Here is a 17,902-nt window from a genome sequence, read left to right on the forward strand (position 1 = left end):
TTTTATTTTATACACAATGTCAATGTTTGGTTGTTTTGCTAATTCCTATTAGGCACATATCAATATGTCCCTTCCAACACTGGAACAGGTAATTATTATGATATAAATGGGGTTCCCCAAAAAAGTAGAAATCCACAATTATAGGGGAACTAGATTGGTTTGTACAATTCTATTGTTTGATACCATTTCTTACATACTTGCCAACTGTCCATGAGGAATAGGAATTATTATTTGTCAATGGTAGGTGGTATAAAAGTTAAATAAAAAAAAAAAAGGTTGCAGCTACAGCTGAGTGATACTAGCTGGCAGTAGTAAGAGGATTCTTACGGCTTCACCAGACAGTCTTTGGTACATCTGCACATGCACACTGGAGATGGAAACATAGACATGGGGTTTCCGCACCAGATTTGATAATTAAAAAAATAAAAATAGTAGAAAATGTTTCTTTTTTTTTTTTTTTTTTATGTAATTGAATTGGAGCATTCCAATTCAATGCTCCAATGCTTTATTTAAATAAATAAATAAAGCCTTACCTTACGCTTTGCTCCTGCTATTACCTTTCTGAGATGGTGATAGTGATAGGAAGATAGGTTTCCCTGACCCCCGGCAAGAGCTATCACCTGCAATAGCTATAACCAGTCCTTGGTAAATAAGGAAAAGTCATCAATATGGTGAAAACTCACATTTTTGCCAGAGAAAGGACTTATCTGCTTATGATAAAATTGTGGCTTTGCAAAATTTTGTTCCTATCTGCGTACTGGAGATCGTTTGTTTTAGTTCCTGGATGCAATTTTCGGCATCTCTCATTCTATATGGCCTAAATGACTTAAGAATTGTTTGTACGCTATTTGTATGGATTCACCTGTTGAAGAGCAAAGCCCCCTGGGAATTTATTTTAAATGTTGCAAAGTATGCATTTTCTGTAAGGAAAGAACCTCTTAAATATACATTGGCCTTTCAAAACTCTGTCTAACTGAACATGTACACTGGACAATTAGTAAAAGTATAAATAATTATTATACATAATATGAGAGATATAATTAACATTACAAATATAATGTGAAGGATACCAACCTGTTGTGCAAAATGCCTCTTAAGTGCTTCAACTTCTTTGCGCAGTTCCTTCCTCTTTTCTACAAGCAAGCCATCATCTTTCGGGTAAATGTCTATCTATACATAATCAAGATAATGAAAACATGGTACCTTAATATTGAAATTCATAGTAGTTTAAGAGGAATTTTTATTTTAGATTGTAAAATAGTGATATAGTACCTTCCTCCACTTTTTGATCCTTTCATTGTTTTTGTTATGCCTTCAGCAGTTATGTATTTATATATGTATGTATTCTGTGTAAACTCCATCTAGTGGTCAGCCTGGTATTAACTTAAATTGAACTCTCAGAGCCTCTGTAGTTTAGTTACCAATGCACTATGGGTAGCTACAGGTCTCCATTTTAGATACTACATGCTAGAAGTAAGAGGTGCAGTATATCTCTCCCCTTAGCACAGCATCAATGGTAAGATTGCTCCCTAGTTATGCACCTTTGCCATGTGTTTTCATGTTTGCATTACAATACATTTGTTCATGTTGTAAATGTATTTCCTTATTTCTGCATTACAGTTTTACCACTTGAATTATAACATTCTTAGGAGTGGTTATGCTGTCTGTCTGATTATATTCAGGCTAAAGAGAAGATTATAGTGAAGACAGAACAGTTTTTCTTAAGTCACCATGAACAATCACTTTTCAATGAATCATTACCACATTCAAAATGTCTCTTTCCTCTGTATATCATCTCTTTCTCAGTTACTATTTTTCTCTATATCTTCATTATTGTACCACACACCACAAGGAACTCAGAATATATTCTACTGTTGTGATATTTCTATTCACGTGACACGTGATCTACACACAACCTCAGGATGAACTTGATATTTGCCTTTCGTGAGTTCTGCTTTTTAGTTCATCATTCAAAAGGTTTCTACTGCAAGTTGACATATTTTAGTAAAAGTTTATCATACGTTTGTATTTTCCAGGACAATGTCTGCCATAATGTAGTCTGGAACTGTATACAGCCAGAGCCTGTCTGTAACTGGAGATTGGCCTATTCAAACTTTAAAGTCCAAATGCCATTCAAACACAGATTGAAAATTAGCACCTATAATCAGATATAGAATCATCTCTGGTTTGTGCCAGAGATATGGGGTGCACATATGGGGTGCACTGTCTAATCTCCACTGATGTACCTGCAATCTCTTACTTTTTTTCAAACTACAATTTTTATACTCAATTGGTGACATTCAGTTGCACAATAAAAGGCAAAGCTATTGTCACAGTGTGTTTGATAAAGTACATACATTACTTCCCTAGTGATATGTACATTGTTTGGCACAGACCTGCATCTCTTCCCAGCAGGGCCGCCATCAGGGGGGTACGGGGGGTACTGTTGTACCAGGGCCCGGGCTCACCAAGGGGCCCGGTACAACAGCTCAGCACAGACTTACTTGGGGCCCGCCGCTGGTCTCCGCTATTCTGTCTTCAGCCTGGCTGTCACCGTGACAGCCAGGCACCAGGATCCGATCGCAGGGGTGGAGGATTCATTCCCCCTGCGATCATGTTCTCTGCCTGTGACAGATCACATGATCGCAGGGGGAATGATTCCTCCACCCCTGCGATCGGATCGTGGTGCCTGGCTGTCACGGTGACAGCCAGGCTGAAGACAGAATAGCGGAGACCAGCAGCGGGCCCCAGGTAAGTATGAAAGTATGTGTTGCTCATGGGGGGGGGGGGGGGCGCTCATGAGGGGGGGGGGGGCCCGGGTGGCGGGCGGGGCCCTGGTGGCACGGGGGGCCAGTACTGGGCCCGATTTTTTTCTGAAGGCGGCCCTGCTTCCCAGACACTATAGTGAGCTCCTCTGAGCCTATGGGAATGCAATAGAAGATTTTTTGTTGTCATAGTCAAGGAAAAAAGAGAAAAACATGGGACAGTCACCAATGTCAGCCATTACAAAAAACATATGCACTACTGTACAACACATATTGGAAAAACTTTGGTTCCCTACAGCATGTAGTTTGTTTTTGTGTCACCATTCTCTTAATGTAGTATATGTATGGAATTGTACAGGTGTCCATATGCTGTAAAAATATTATATTTGATAAGAAATTTGTTCTTCAATGCAGTCATATGCAGTGTTAATTGTTGTGAATCCACCCACTGGCAAGCCAAAACAACTGTAAATCCATTTTGGACATTTGTACAACACAGTTATATACAAAATTGAGACAAAAAAAAAAAGATTATACCTTTGATCCAACCAGGTCACCCACCCCCCCCCCCCACACACACACACACCAGACCATACACAACCATATTTTCCTTGACCATTCCCTATAACCATAAGACCATGCCTCACTTTCCAGGTGCACTTTGAGACTGAACACATGGGCATTTGTAGATAGGGTCAGGTGATTACCATTTGTGAGAAACAACGCAGATGTGGTCGTATAAGAATGTGCAAGGGAGACGCACCATAGACTCCATATGGGAAGAAAATATGTACATTCTGGCCTGCTTCTCATGTGCTGTTTTAAAATAATTTCATGAGGTTTAGTTTGACTTTCAGAAAAACAACTCATGTCACTGAAATGTATGATGAAAACATACCTCTGCTTTGATCTTATCATATAAAGATTGAGTGTGAGCCAGACCATCATTTGTTGACTTCAATTGCAACTCCAGTTTTTTTATGTTTCTCAAATCCCTATCTTTCTCTCTCTGTTTACGGGTGAGAGTATCATGTTGTGTCTGCTTATCGATCATAGAATGACGCAAATTGAGATCTAAGGCTGCCCTGAAATGTAAATACATAAAGAAATATTAGCAGACCGTTTACCTGAACACCCCTACCACATTTTTGAACCATACAATGCAACCTGGCTTGGCTAGAGAGATTAAACATGCCATTTTCTTATGCAATGATAATCATACAAAGAATATAATATACAAAGAATATAATATACCAAGGAGCTTATTTTTCATTAGAACACTGATTGAAGTGATTAAAAAAAAACAATTTAACATCAAAATATCAACGGGGCAGCTGACCTGCACTGCTTGCATTGTAAACTCAGTAATAGGAAAATATAATATATAAGAAGACCAGAAAAAAAGAGAAAGAAAAAACAGTTTAACCTTTCTCCCAAAGCGACAGCTTCATTTTCTTTGGAAAACTCCAATAGCTTTGTGAGATGGTTAAATTCCTGTTCTTTATTTTCCAGAAAGGTTCTTTTCCCCTCTAATTCCTTCATGACGTCTTCCTTCTCCCCCATCAGCATTTTGGTTTTATTATCGATCTGTTTTAGGCTGTGGTTTAACTCTTGGCACTGTTCCTCCAGTTTCAGCTTTTTCTTTTCTGTCTCCCTAAAGGAACAATACAATATTCAGTAATGTGCTTAAAATCATTTCAAGACAAAACACTGTGCTGTACATAGCAACCTAGACATGTATCCTTACCTCCTGACCTCAACTCTGCTCAGCCAGATGTTGTATACTGAGCAACTGTAAAGTCCCATCCATAAAAATGAACTGAATATTAAACTGACAAAGCCGGCTTCTTATTTAACTGTACAGATAAATGTTCTTGCAGGTGCCGTTTTCGTAAAAGTTTAAGTCGGCCAATTTCTTGTTGATATCACTATAAATATGTAACCAGTGCATTTTCATATGTAACCAGTGTATTTACTAATCTTTGATGGATAAACATTTGGGGGAGTTATGAATAAAGATTGCACAAAATAAAAGGTGCTTATTTTTTTATTGTTTTAAAAATATTTTAAAATGTCTCAATGCATTTCTCCTACAGCATGTCATATGTCTGACCTGACCAAGGAGAAGTGCATTATTAGCTGTGGATTATTCTACTGAGTGTCATATTAACTAAATCATTTTTTCACAAAGTACTTTCAGACAGGCGCTTAATTAATGCCTAATATTTGTATTGCTCTCAATAATCTTTTGTGCAATTGTGAGTGACATAAGTCATTGTATTATTGCACCAGGTAATAACTCCATCACAGCCAACATGTGAAGCCACCTAAATATCAAGTTCTCTAAACCAATATGAATTCATATTTTCTGTGAAAAAACAAAATATATTTGCCTTTGCCACAATAGTGTGAAATAAGCTTGAGAGATAATTCACTTTTGCATAACTATTTAAATACTCTTCATAATAAAACTCATTTAAGTAAGTACAAGTCCACAGTGCAAATGCTTTTTTGTGATGTAACCCTTTAATAAGTGGGATGGATTTTACAGAAATCCACATGGATATCAGGGGGTGCAAACTAGGGATGTGCACCGCCCACTTTTGGTGTCTCATGTTTTGGATTCGGATTTGCTTGAGGTTTTGGGTTCGGATTTGTTTCGCAAAACACCTGACGAAAGGTTTTGGTTCGGATTTAAGGTTTTGGATTCGGATTTATTTTGAAAAAAAACATAAAAAGTGTTAAAATCAAGTTTTTTTTGTTTATTTTCACTCCTACGCTATTATTAACCTCAATAACATTCAATAACAATCATTCTTTTTTTTATAATTATTTATTTTTTTTACAACTTTTTTTAAAATTTTATATAACTTAGAAATAATGGGGAAATAACAATGCCCTTAGAAGGACAGAGCACAGGACACAGCACAGCACAGCACGAGATATAGCAGGACAGAGGACCACCTAACACAACCTCCCTCTACCCTGATCAATGCCCGAGTGAAGATGGCGGCGGCTAGCGGGGAATTTATAGAATACGAGTATCGCGAGATCCGACAGCGGGATTATGACTCAGAGCCTCGGTTTCAGTTTTGCAATTGGCGGGAATACCCGGATCTGTCTCGGATCCGGCTCGGATCGGCACCGTTCGGGTGGGCTCGGATTTCAGATATCAGAGCCCGCTCATCTCTAGTGCAAACGTTGGCACTAGGTTGGTGCATGGGTGAAGATGTTACATTAACAGTTTCACAAGTGGGTGCACAGCATTTTCTCTGCACAAATGGAATTCTGCTCTTTCCGTATGCTCAGTGGTGGTATATAATAGGCCTAGACATGTAATGTATCTTCCAGTAGCACTTTGGTGGGGAAATTAATTTCTAGACACAGTTCAAGCAATATAATAAACAGTTTCATACACACAAATGATGTCCCCACACTGTCATGCTTAATTTAGGATTAGCGTTGTTTCTGGTTTGCAAATGAAATCCAAAGTCAAGGGGCCTGATTCATTAAGGATCTCAACTTGAGAAACTTCTTATTTCAGTCTCCTGGACAAAACCATGTTACAATGCAAGGGGTGCAAATTAGTATTTTGCACATAAGTTAAATACTGTCAGTTTTTTCATGTAGCACACAAATACTTGATAGCTTATTTGTACACTGAAATTTAAAGTTGATATTTGTGTGCTACATGAAAAAACAGTCAGTATTTAACTTATGTGCAAAACAGAATACTAATTTGCACCCCTTGCATTGTAACATGGTTTTGTTCAGGAGACTGAAATAAGAAGTTTCTCAAGTTAAGATCCTTAATGAATCAGGCCCAAGATTATGATATTGAATTTAGGTAGCAGAAAGAAATGTTGTAGTGCTAAGGAAGGAGTTTATCCATACAAAGGAATTTATAAAAAAAAAGAAAAAAAAAGGTCTGCCCCTGCAGAATAGGGGAAGTAGGGAGGTATGGTATGTCATCCTAAAGAACATATGATATAAAAAAATTAAAGTGTTCATCAATTAACCGTGGAAAAGGATTTATAGGATAGTTGACTATTCCATCTAAATATATTCATTAATAACAGCAAATGAAATAGCTACTTCATATACTACTGACTATTAAGAATTTATGTAGGGCGTTGTCTACATAGAAAAATATATAGTTTGTCATTTAGCTCTGGAATAAGTAATTAAAAATGTACCGTTCACAGTAATATCCACAATACAGTTACAACCCTTATTGGAATGAAGAAAAACGTTTTTAAAGCCAGTGAAATGCTGCAATTCCCCAGGTCATGTACACGTGGTCATATTTCAGAACATGCTTTGCACATTCTAGCCAAAGATAAAGGAAAATCTGGGCACGTTTGTAAAACATTCCTTGCATGAATTGCTTGCATATAGATTTGGATGTACAACTATCTGGCCATCCTTATTCTGTCTTTTAACCCTTTACATGATACATGTCTGAATATATATATTTCAAGGTTGTCAATATTAGAAAATTGTTTCTATGGAAACTTTGCTGCAGAACAGGTGCATTTATCCCACAATGGCCTCTCCTGGCGTCCATTATAAAGTATTTTCCCCTCTGCTATTCCATATATAGAAATGGAAATGCATCACTTACAATGTGTAGGTATGTAGATATGTATGTATGTGTATATACACACACACACACACACACACACACACACACACACACACACACACACACACACACACACATTATATATATATATATATATATATATATATATATATATATATACACACACACAAGATACTCATGCATTCTAGTCAAATCAAGCTACTTAAGGTGTTAAAAAGGTTCTTGTCATGCATTTGGGGCTAGGCCAGGCCTCCTCAGGGGAAGAGCGTTACTTCCCGACGTAAGCGCTCTTTTTTAACGTGGTTTTGTCCACATGTCACCACCTCATAATTTTCCTCCATCACCTCATCCTTCATCCTTATCGCCACATCTATCCAGATGTCTATCCAGACACAGGAATCTCTCTCAGCGGTCCTGAGTATCACACTCCTCTGGCTCTGTCACCCCCGGCAACCACCAACCACTGCCCACTGTCACCCCCGGCAACCACCAACCACTCCCAACTGTCACTTCTCCTTCAAGAAATATATATATATATATATTTTTAAAATCTTTATAAACACTTTTAACCATTACCAAATTTCAGCCCTTTCTGAGTTTTTTTTTCCACTCACACTAAGAATTTAGTAGGTCAGTGTATAACTCCACCCAGCAGGTGGCACTGCAGCAAATTTCAGCCCTTTCTGAGTTTTTTTCCCCACACACACTAAGAATTTAGTAGGTCAGTGTATAACTTCGCCCAGCAGGTGGCGCTGCAGCTTGGGTTTCTTTTTCCACACACAGACACACGCCACTAGGCTTTTATATAGTAGATATATACACACACACATATATACATATATATATATACACACACATACACACACTTGTATACACACACACACCTGTATACACACACACACCTATATACATACACACACATACCTATATACACATACACACACACACACACATTATCAATTTGCCTTAAACAGGGAGAGCATACATTATTTTGCGATTTATCTTCTCCATGTCCTTGCCTAGCTGTTCTGGGATATACTGGACTTGAACAAGTTCATCCTATAAAGAGACAACATATATACATAGCACTTGATTAGAGGAGGTATTCGTCTTTATGATCAAATGATTAGTTGCATAAAGAAATCACCTTTTAAACAAACAGTGACCATACTGGCCATACCTCTCTGCCTGAATACATAACTGAGCTCTAGGCCTCTGTACACTGCAAAGTTATGGAAAATTAGCAAATCTCACTACCTACGCAGCTTTATAAACAGGTCATCTTTTGGTAAAGGAATTGCCAGGTCGTGGCATAGCAATAATGTTTGCAGCCGTCTTATTTGTTATCAGGCACTTGTGTCATTGGAGTACGCCATGGGCCAATGTGCAACCACCACATGTGCTAGCCAGGTCTTCAATGCTTGTTATATAATCTTGTGGGTACTCCTCCCAGTGTTGTCATCTCTCACTATGTGAAAGTGGCCTATACACACTAAACTGGCGCTTAATGTGAACAGCAGCAACAAACAGTAGGTAAACACACGGGGCAGGAGAAGGAGAAGTAGAGACTGGACACACACTGCAAGGTATAATGGTGATTTCCATCAGGGACAATGACAAGTGCAGTAGGGATAGGATCAGACAATGGGCCTTATGTAGTACTGTAAGCAATTTACACTGACAATCTAGGTGTAAAGTATAAATGGCATCCTTTAGTTTACTTTGTATTCAGAGCAGCAAGACTCCGAATAGTACGCAAAATGTGTACATTTTAGTATGATGCACTTAAACCGTATCACATAAGCCATATGGCCGAAAAATACATCTTTTAAAAAAGCACACACCCCCTGTCTACCCACAAAAACAAAAAGAACAAACCAGCCCTAGTGTTGTCAGCCTAGGCTGGTACTGGCTGACAAAATCAGGGATGACAAAAAGTGTGAGGTCCCCCAGACATTGACAATAGCAAGCCAGGGCTAGTGACACTATAGCAGGGAAACGTGCAATGTGGGGTCCCCCTGTTGCAGTGACACCTAACCCTAGGCTGGTCAGCCCTCCCTGTTGCAGTGACACCTAACCCTAGGCTGGTCAGCCCTCCCTGTTGCAGTGACACCTAACCCTAGGCTGGTCAGCCCTCCCTGTTGCAGTGACATCTAACCCTAGGCTGGTCAGCCCTCCCTGTTGCAGTGACACCTAACCCTAGGCTGGTCAGCACAGGGCTGAAGTCCCTAAAACAAATTCAGACCCATCCTCGGATTAACCAACCCCATACAGAATACCACTAGGGCTATTCCTACACCCCTGGAGCAGTGAGTGTGGGTTTATAATGTCAAATTTAGAATAAAATAAGAATTTTGTCTGTGGTTCACTACAGGTCCCAGCATGCCTAGGATGCCACTAAGTAGTTGGGCATGCTGAAGCTTGTAGTACTACATGTGACTGATTACCAACCCACTTGAATGAATGAATGAATGAATAAATAAATCTAACATATTAATTTGTACCAAAAAGCACAGATACAAGAAATATATCACTGAACGGTTGGCTAGGCTTCATACCTTTTTGATTTCCTGTTGCTGTAGTTTCTTTTCAACTTCTTTTTGCTCTCTTTGAATTTCTCTTTCCTTTGAAGATAAATCTTCTTTCAGTGCTTTAATTTCCAATATTCTCTGGGTATTTTCTTTTTGTAGCTCATCACTGGTTTCTTTCAGCAATTTGGCTCTTTTTTCCAACTCCTACAATAAGAATTATGTTTTCACATTGTGTAAAATGCAGTAATCATTAAAAACATAAATTAATAATGATAAGAAACATTCTTAAAATTGCCATGTAAAAACAACTTACCTTAGTAGAACAAAATATGCTTTACAACTATTAACATAACCTGAGCTTCAGAAATTAAGGGCATAAGCAGAATATTGTCAGGGGATGCAAACAAACCAAGATGCCCAATCTACACATGGTATAATAATCAAACTTATATTACTCTCACACCTAGTACCACTATATCCTGTATGCTGCTCTGTATTGCCCTATATTACTCTCACACCTAGTACCACTATATCCTATGCTGCAATACTGTATGCTGCTCTGTATTGCCCTATATTACTCTCACACCTAGTACCACTAAATCCTAGGCCGCAATACTGTATGCTGCTCTGTATTGCCCTATATTACTCTCACACCTAGTACCACTATATCATATACCGCAATACTGTATGCTGCTCTGTATTAGCCTATATTACACTCACACCTAGTTCCACTATATCCCGTGCAGTAATACTCTATATGCTGCTCTGTACTGCCCTATATTACTCTCACTCCTAGTGACACTATATCTTGCAGTATAACTGTATGTTGATTTGTGCTACTATATACTGCCCTATATTTCTCACACCTGGTACCACTATATTCTGCAGTATAACTGTATGTTGAACTGTGCTGCCATATACTGCCCTATATTACTCTCACACCTGGTACCACCATATCCTGTACAGTGATACACTATGCAGCTCTGTAATGTCCTATATTACTCTCACGTCTAGTACTACTATATCCTACAGTATCACTGTATGCTGACCTGTGCAGCTATGCACTGTTCTATATTACTCTCACACCTACTACCACTATATCCTGCAGTATCACTGTATGCTGATCTGTGCTGCGATGTACTGTCATATATTATTCTCACAGTCCTATATGTTACAAACCAGTAGTTTAGCTTGGATAATTTTAATAATTTTGGACTGTAGCATTAGATATAGGAACGTAAATACAGACATGCGCCATATTTTGTGTAAAATCACTCTGCGCATGCCTAGAAAAGGATGATACGCCAGTGAGTGCACCAACATCCATTTAATCTTGGAGCACATCTTACTACAGCCTATGATGTGAAGGGCAGAATGGATTAGGCGTATGCCCATAGTCAATGGGCGTATGCCCATAGTCAATGTACAATACATGAGGTAACGTCAGATTCAAGCTTTGGGGATCTCAAAAGGTACGTGTTTTTCTGCCGTATCTCTTGCACAAGCTACAGGTCTAATCTAAGTGCCAATTACTAGTGATGACTGCTATGTAATTATGCTAGAACATGTATGTGCAATCAGGAGCAATTGTAAAAATGCATTTTATGCACAGTAGACATTAATAATATCCTAATAAATGTAGGGGAGGGGAAGGAAAGAAAAAATAACAGGCTTTTTTATGTTTTGTCATTAATGACTATATTATTAACAGGTGACAGTAATTGAATTTTCTGTGCCTTCTTTCCAACTTTATATTTCACATATACATTGGACGTATTCTGCAGTTGTCTGTTAGAGGAGAGGGGACCTAGACCTGTATTGAACAATAGACATATCTTTAGAGCCACTCCTTGTTTAATACGACTGTACATATGTCCGATTTACATGCACTTTTAAAAAAACATTTTACGAATGTGTATTACTTTTCCTACTCACCCCAATTTTGGGGATTCTTTCATATTCACGCTCCAGAAGTCTTTTTTCTTCTCGTAAACTGTTGAAAGATATAAGAGAAATACAGCCTATCAGAAAAAAATTGTTTAAGCAAGCAACAAACCTCCAATATTCCCCATGTAACCTGAGAGACATACGGTCTTGTCCCCCCCACTTCCTTATTTCCCAGTTACATCAATCTGGGCTGAATTATGTAACGGATGTTAAATAAAACAAACAAACAGCTTTCACATAAATTATGTTTTTTAGCCTAGGTAATACAACTTCTTACTTTGTTCCTTTGGACTATGCCGGCTGAGGGTCGAGGCAATCTTTTTTATCAGGGGAGTCAGAGCTTGGATCAAAATGAAGAAACAAGTGTTCTGTGGTTTTCATTTAAAAAAAACAGACATTTTACAGGGTGCCTCTGGGTGGCATTACACATGAACCCTCAGGTGACATTATTGCGATCTCTGGGAGTCTCTTTTCACTAGACAAATTCATGGATTACTAAAGCCAGATAATTTTCAGGCTGGCTCTTAAAAAGAAATTTGTCACTATAATCTCTATTTATTTGTGGAGATACAGCTTTCCATATTCACTCACATCCACCCAGATGTTTTGTTATCCCTTCTCTATTGCTTACTCAACACTTTCTATTTATACTGTATATACACACCCACTGTTGATTTCCAGCTGTAGAGGGTTCCCAAGATCTCACTGACAAAAGGAGGAGGAACTTGGTACAATGTCACACACCACTTTCATATGTCCCAACTGTCCTTTTGAGTGGACTGTTTCACCATTGCACGGATCAGGCCTTTTCTTCCTATTCTAGAACATTGCGAAGAGTTGGGCATGCCCAGCACTTGTGTAATGTGACCACTACCGGTTACCTGTAAGCATGGTACTTGTAGGTAGGCTCCTGATGCAGGAGTTAAGTATCTAAGTAAGCAACCTTTAGAGTGAAGATCCCATGAAACTATGTAGGTTGGAGTTATATGTATGTATATATAAAAATATTATCCAAGCAACAAAGATCTAATACACACTATTACCATATATCTTAACTAAAAAACTTTAAGATCGAATGCATGCCAGCCCGCTTCTGACTTACAAAGTTACAAATGCTTCCCCTTTCTCTTCCATATCAGTCTCCTGAATAAGTATGCACTTGCACAAATGTCTGTACGTACTCCCTCTTTTTGCATGTATTAGTTCTGTGTAATTGCATAAATAGTGGAAGCAAAACAAACAACAACAAATGGTTGCACAATACCTCCACTATGCTGGATAAGCCCTAATTTTCAAAGTCATTTTTTAGAGCAAAACAAGTATGACCTCCAAGAGATAATTAAATGTAAATTATATGTAAAATCTATCTCAAACCCTTAATATCACCGTTCCAACTAGTAGAAGTGGAGGGTAGGATGCATGTCATGTTTGAGAAATATTCCATCCCATGCATGCATCCAACAATTATTTAGGTTTTTTTTTACATAAACACTGTTGTGTGTGTACCAGACAGAAACTAATTGGACAAGACTCATATTCACAGTGGTATTTTAGTTATAATTTCACGAGTATTCTTTTATTCAGAATTTCTCACAAATTCTATGTTCCTGGACCACATAGTGTACTGGTTCTCAGATTTACACATATCGGGCCCGATTCATTAAGCAAAGCAAAAAAAAAAAAAAAAGCAACTTTGCATCTGGGCAAAACCATGCTGCATTGGAGGGGAGATAACTCTAAAATGTGGGGACAGATTTATAGTTGGAGTTGGCATGTCCTAGATCAACACTAAATTTCAGTGGAAAAATAAAGCTATCAAGTATATATGTGTGCTACATGAAAAAGCAGCCAGTAATTTTGTCACGATCGCCCAGCCTGTCTCAGATACAGCAATCTGAACAGCTGGCCGTGACTGGAGTCACCTTAGTCACTTACCAATGAATACACCTTTTCTGCCACCACGAGGGATTTACTATGGCGTCTTTGTGTTCACCAAAACCACTTATTAATGTTTCACACTTAAATCACATACACATATAGCATGAGCCTTACTTGGCAAAGAATCAGATAATATGCTAGATTAAATGTATTTAATCTGGAAAATATTTTCAAGGCTTAGTAAGAAAACAGTTAATAACAAGACATACAAAATAAGTTGTACAAATAAGTTTCAGAAATAAAATAGGAATTAAAACAGACTCACTACTTACTAGTTTAAGACTGAGTACACTTTGAGAAGGATGGCACAGGTACATTTGGCATCCTCTTTAGAAATGCACACTTTACTGTCTAAGGGAGAAGATTTTAAACCTCTCACATGGCTCTACACCCCTAGGAAATTACATTTTCAATCAGTGCAGATTGATTCCCAGAATGACACAGGGCTTTCGAAGTGAGTTATATATCCTTGAAATATATGTTTAGCCTCTCAGAGGGCAGGATTACTCACTTCTGCTCTGCTTGAGTGGCTAGACTGTTTAGATAATTATAGAGCGCCTCAAAAGGTTACTAGCCTGGTTACTTTCAAAAGAATTTTGTCACTTGCATAAGTTGGCATTACATTAAAAGGTTACTAATTTCAACCCTTGTATTGTAACATGGTTTGTCCAGGATCAAATTTAATCCTTCTCCTTAGTGAATCAGGCCCATCCTCTTTACCTTTTGCCTCACACCCACACCATCTTCATCAACGTTGTATGTACTTGTTCCGCTTTTATATATGATTTGTTTTTGCTTTTTTACTCATTAGCTTTTTATTAAGGCTTTCATGTATCCAGGGAAAACAGAAAAAAAAGATGAAAGAGTATTATTGGGACTGGTGGTGGAGACAGCAGATGTATGGAATTCCATTCAATAAGCCGATCCAGCAGTACATGCGATTTGTACACGTGATACAATTTCATAGTCCTAGTTAGTAGCATACCATACTAGAGCTAAGTAAGTAAAGCTAGCTTACTACTAGAGAACATGTATGGGAAGCTCATGAAATGTTCCAAATATCAGAGTAGACAACATTAATCAAACTATTGACTAACAATTGCTGTTGTGGCTACATCAACTTATTCTGTGCTGTATAAATGCCATTTGTGCATAAATCCAGAAAGATTTTGTCCTGACTGGATGTGTATCTGCCAGCTCCCTCCACTTAGCTTACTAATCCCCATACATATGAGCTTTTCTGTACACCTTATAGCCCTCTTATCCTCAGCTGCACCCCGATTCTGAGCAGGCACATTCCCAATATATCCCTGCCTACTGCACCTGGACTACAATTTTTACTAGTGGCCTGACCGACCATGATATACGGCCTGCATTTACTTCCCTTCCCAAATTTTCAAATTCACTACTCATGATTTCAATAACCTCCAACCGGGACAGCTCTATCTGCTTATGCGCACTGCACCTGGACCTGAACACTACTTGTGGTCTACTCACCTCTGATACTGGACCATGGATTACTACTTGCGACCTCCACTGTGCACCAGCCCTGAACTACTACTTGTGGCCTTCAACACCGGGCCCTGAACTGCTTGGTGGTTCTGTACTACAGCTTGCAGCCTACACAGCACAATGATCATCCCTGACGGCTACTCTCTACTCTACTCGGCTCACTGGAAAGTCTAAAGACATGTTCACCTCAGACTGTCAAATGCCAACCTGCAACAAGGAACAGGAATAACTGCAATCCATCTACACCTGCCATGCAGATTCTTAGGATACTCATCTATCCAGGTGGCGTGCACATTTATATTTTTTACCCAGCACTGGGTCCTTGGACTGGAGCCTGGAAACACACCTTCTACTTACCATGCTATATGGTGCTTACTATGCTCACTGCAAGAGCTTCCCTCCGATCGGAATCATGCCATTTGGTCTACTTGTCTACGGTCATATCTCATTTTGCAGTATGTCTACTCTTTTATTCATCTGTGTCAACTGTACTCCTACCCACATTACACTAACTGCTTTCCACACTGCCGCATCATCCTCTCCCTCCAATCCTACCTTACCTCCCCTGCTCAATATACTTACCCTCTTCAACCTACACTCATTCCACTACAACCTACCTTCCTGCTGCAACTTTGACTGTTAGCTGCCACCTCCCCTGCTACCTGCCTTAACCACTATGCTTAATGCCACCTTTGCCCCTATTGCCTTTCTAATCCCTTCCTCTAGAATGGAAGCTCCCACAGACAGGGCCCTTGTTCTTGTTTGTTTTTGTAATTTCTTAAGCTGAATTTTTTTGTGTAGGATATGTTATTAGTCATTTTATTTGCATCCATGTTACTTCACTGAAAATTGCATCATCATGTCCCTGCCACAGATGGGGCAGGCTGTGATAATGCAAATCACATGCCCCCCCCCCAGATTTGCCACTTGGACCGGTCACTTGTTTAATCAGAGCAAAGACTTATATTTCACACCTTCTGGAGTGGTCAGTGTGAATAAGTCTCCCTCAATGTCTCCGTTTTGCTAACAATATTTGGAAATATATAGCCAAATCTTATGGAGTTTATTAAGGGTCAAGTATAATCTACCATATAATCTATGTAGCATTTTAACCATCACTTCTGTATGGTTTAATACAGCTAGACATGTGGTAACAATTACTGAATTAGTCCCATTCTGTCTGTGTGAACGTGTTTTGTAAAGCTATCAACTGGTGTTGTACTACAATTTAACCATCTACCTTGAATGTCACTATGAATCTATGCCAAATGTTATGTCACCAATGTTAGTCTGAGATATAAGTTTAGAAAGTAAAAGTGGTGGGGATGGTTTTATTTTAGAGTCCAGTTTGGTATGTTTCTGTGGCCAGTGTCTCACCCTAAGGTTTTTGTTTTTTTTATAAAAGTTGTGTGTGGGTATCTGGAACTAAATTTGGAGTAGGTTAATGATCCAGTTGTTATGCCAGTTATTCAGGTTTATGTCAGGGATTAATTCAGCAAGCCTTATCGTTGAGGAGAAGGGAGAGATACTTCTTCTGTGTGGGCTATTATTTTGTCCATTCATGTAGTGTGTCTATAATGGTCGCTCGGTATATCATTACTGAATCGCCTCTCCTCTCTTGGGATCCTTGAGATTAGTCAAGGGGAATACTATGTTCATAGCTTTAGCGAGCTGACCCAAGATTTTAATGGGTATGATGAGTACCAGTCTTTTAGTTGATCCAAGAGGCATGTCAGTTTATATTTTTCTAGCTCTGTTAAGGCTAGACCTCCTTCCAACTTATGTATGATTTGTTTTTACATAGGATTTGTTATACCCTCTGTAGCTGCAGTGTTATGTCGCACCTTACAAAAAAAAGATGTTGATAATAATCTAATATAAAAAAAAAATCAGAAATCTTAAGTAGAACATCAATTTTAACCATTACTTATTATTAGTTATAGTTTTCTTGTACATAATTATTATCTTATCCTATCCTACAACTTGTAAGGCATCCACATATTACGCAGTTTTGCACAATAAAAAGTTACAGATAGCGAACAAACTTTCACATATTGAAACAGAAGACAGAGATTCCTCAAGGCCCTAACAAAGGTCTACTGGAATGGATAATGTGATGTGTACTGTTTACTTACACACAGCAAAGCTTCACTCTACTTTCTTCACCAAACAGTTTCCAAAAGTATATTAGATAAAATATGCAGAACTACCACAATGGTTAACCATACTGTAATTATCTCCATTCCTTAACCACTGATGCTCCCAGACTACTCACTATTTGAATATTTGTAAGGTCACTCCAAACCCCGAATTCCTTTAGCTCAAGCCAAGTCATTGGGTTGGGTATGGGCTTACGTTCATTTTCCCTTTTATGTGTTTTACTAAAGACATTTAGTTACATTTGTAATCCATTGAAACCTAAAGGCAAACAGAACTCACTTTCTACATGCAGTTAAAGGGTTACAGATAAATCATGAAATTATGAGGTGGTGCACACACATTGTGACTTTACAAATGAAATGTTCAACATTAATGTAGTAAATAATTAAAAACATGAAATAGTTATTGTGATACATTCTATAAACTACTGTGCATTCCAGACC

General features: G+C 38.5%; 1 protein-coding gene across 1 annotated transcript; it reads right to left on the bottom strand.

Annotated features, from left to right (window-relative positions):
* Nucleotides 1–1,074: 1,074 nt before the first annotated feature.
* LOC142134121 (coiled-coil domain-containing protein 146-like) lies at nucleotides 1,075–15,301 on the bottom strand (the record flags this gene model as incomplete). The annotated part of the gene is made up of 7 exons (XM_075194478.1): nucleotides 15,285–15,301; nucleotides 11,838–11,895; nucleotides 9,930–10,106; nucleotides 8,357–8,430; nucleotides 4,192–4,419; nucleotides 3,664–3,850; nucleotides 1,075–1,170 (listed from the first exon to the last, which is right to left on the bottom strand). Coding segments are annotated over exons 1-7 (837 nt in total), but the record flags the coding sequence as incomplete, so codon positions are not given.
* Nucleotides 15,302–17,902: the final 2,601 nt, after the last annotated feature.

This window comes from Mixophyes fleayi, unplaced genomic scaffold (assembly GCF_038048845.1).
Source record: "Mixophyes fleayi isolate aMixFle1 unplaced genomic scaffold, aMixFle1.hap1 Scaffold_3946, whole genome shotgun sequence".
Classification (NCBI taxonomy): domain Eukaryota; kingdom Metazoa; phylum Chordata; class Amphibia; order Anura; family Limnodynastidae; genus Mixophyes; species Mixophyes fleayi.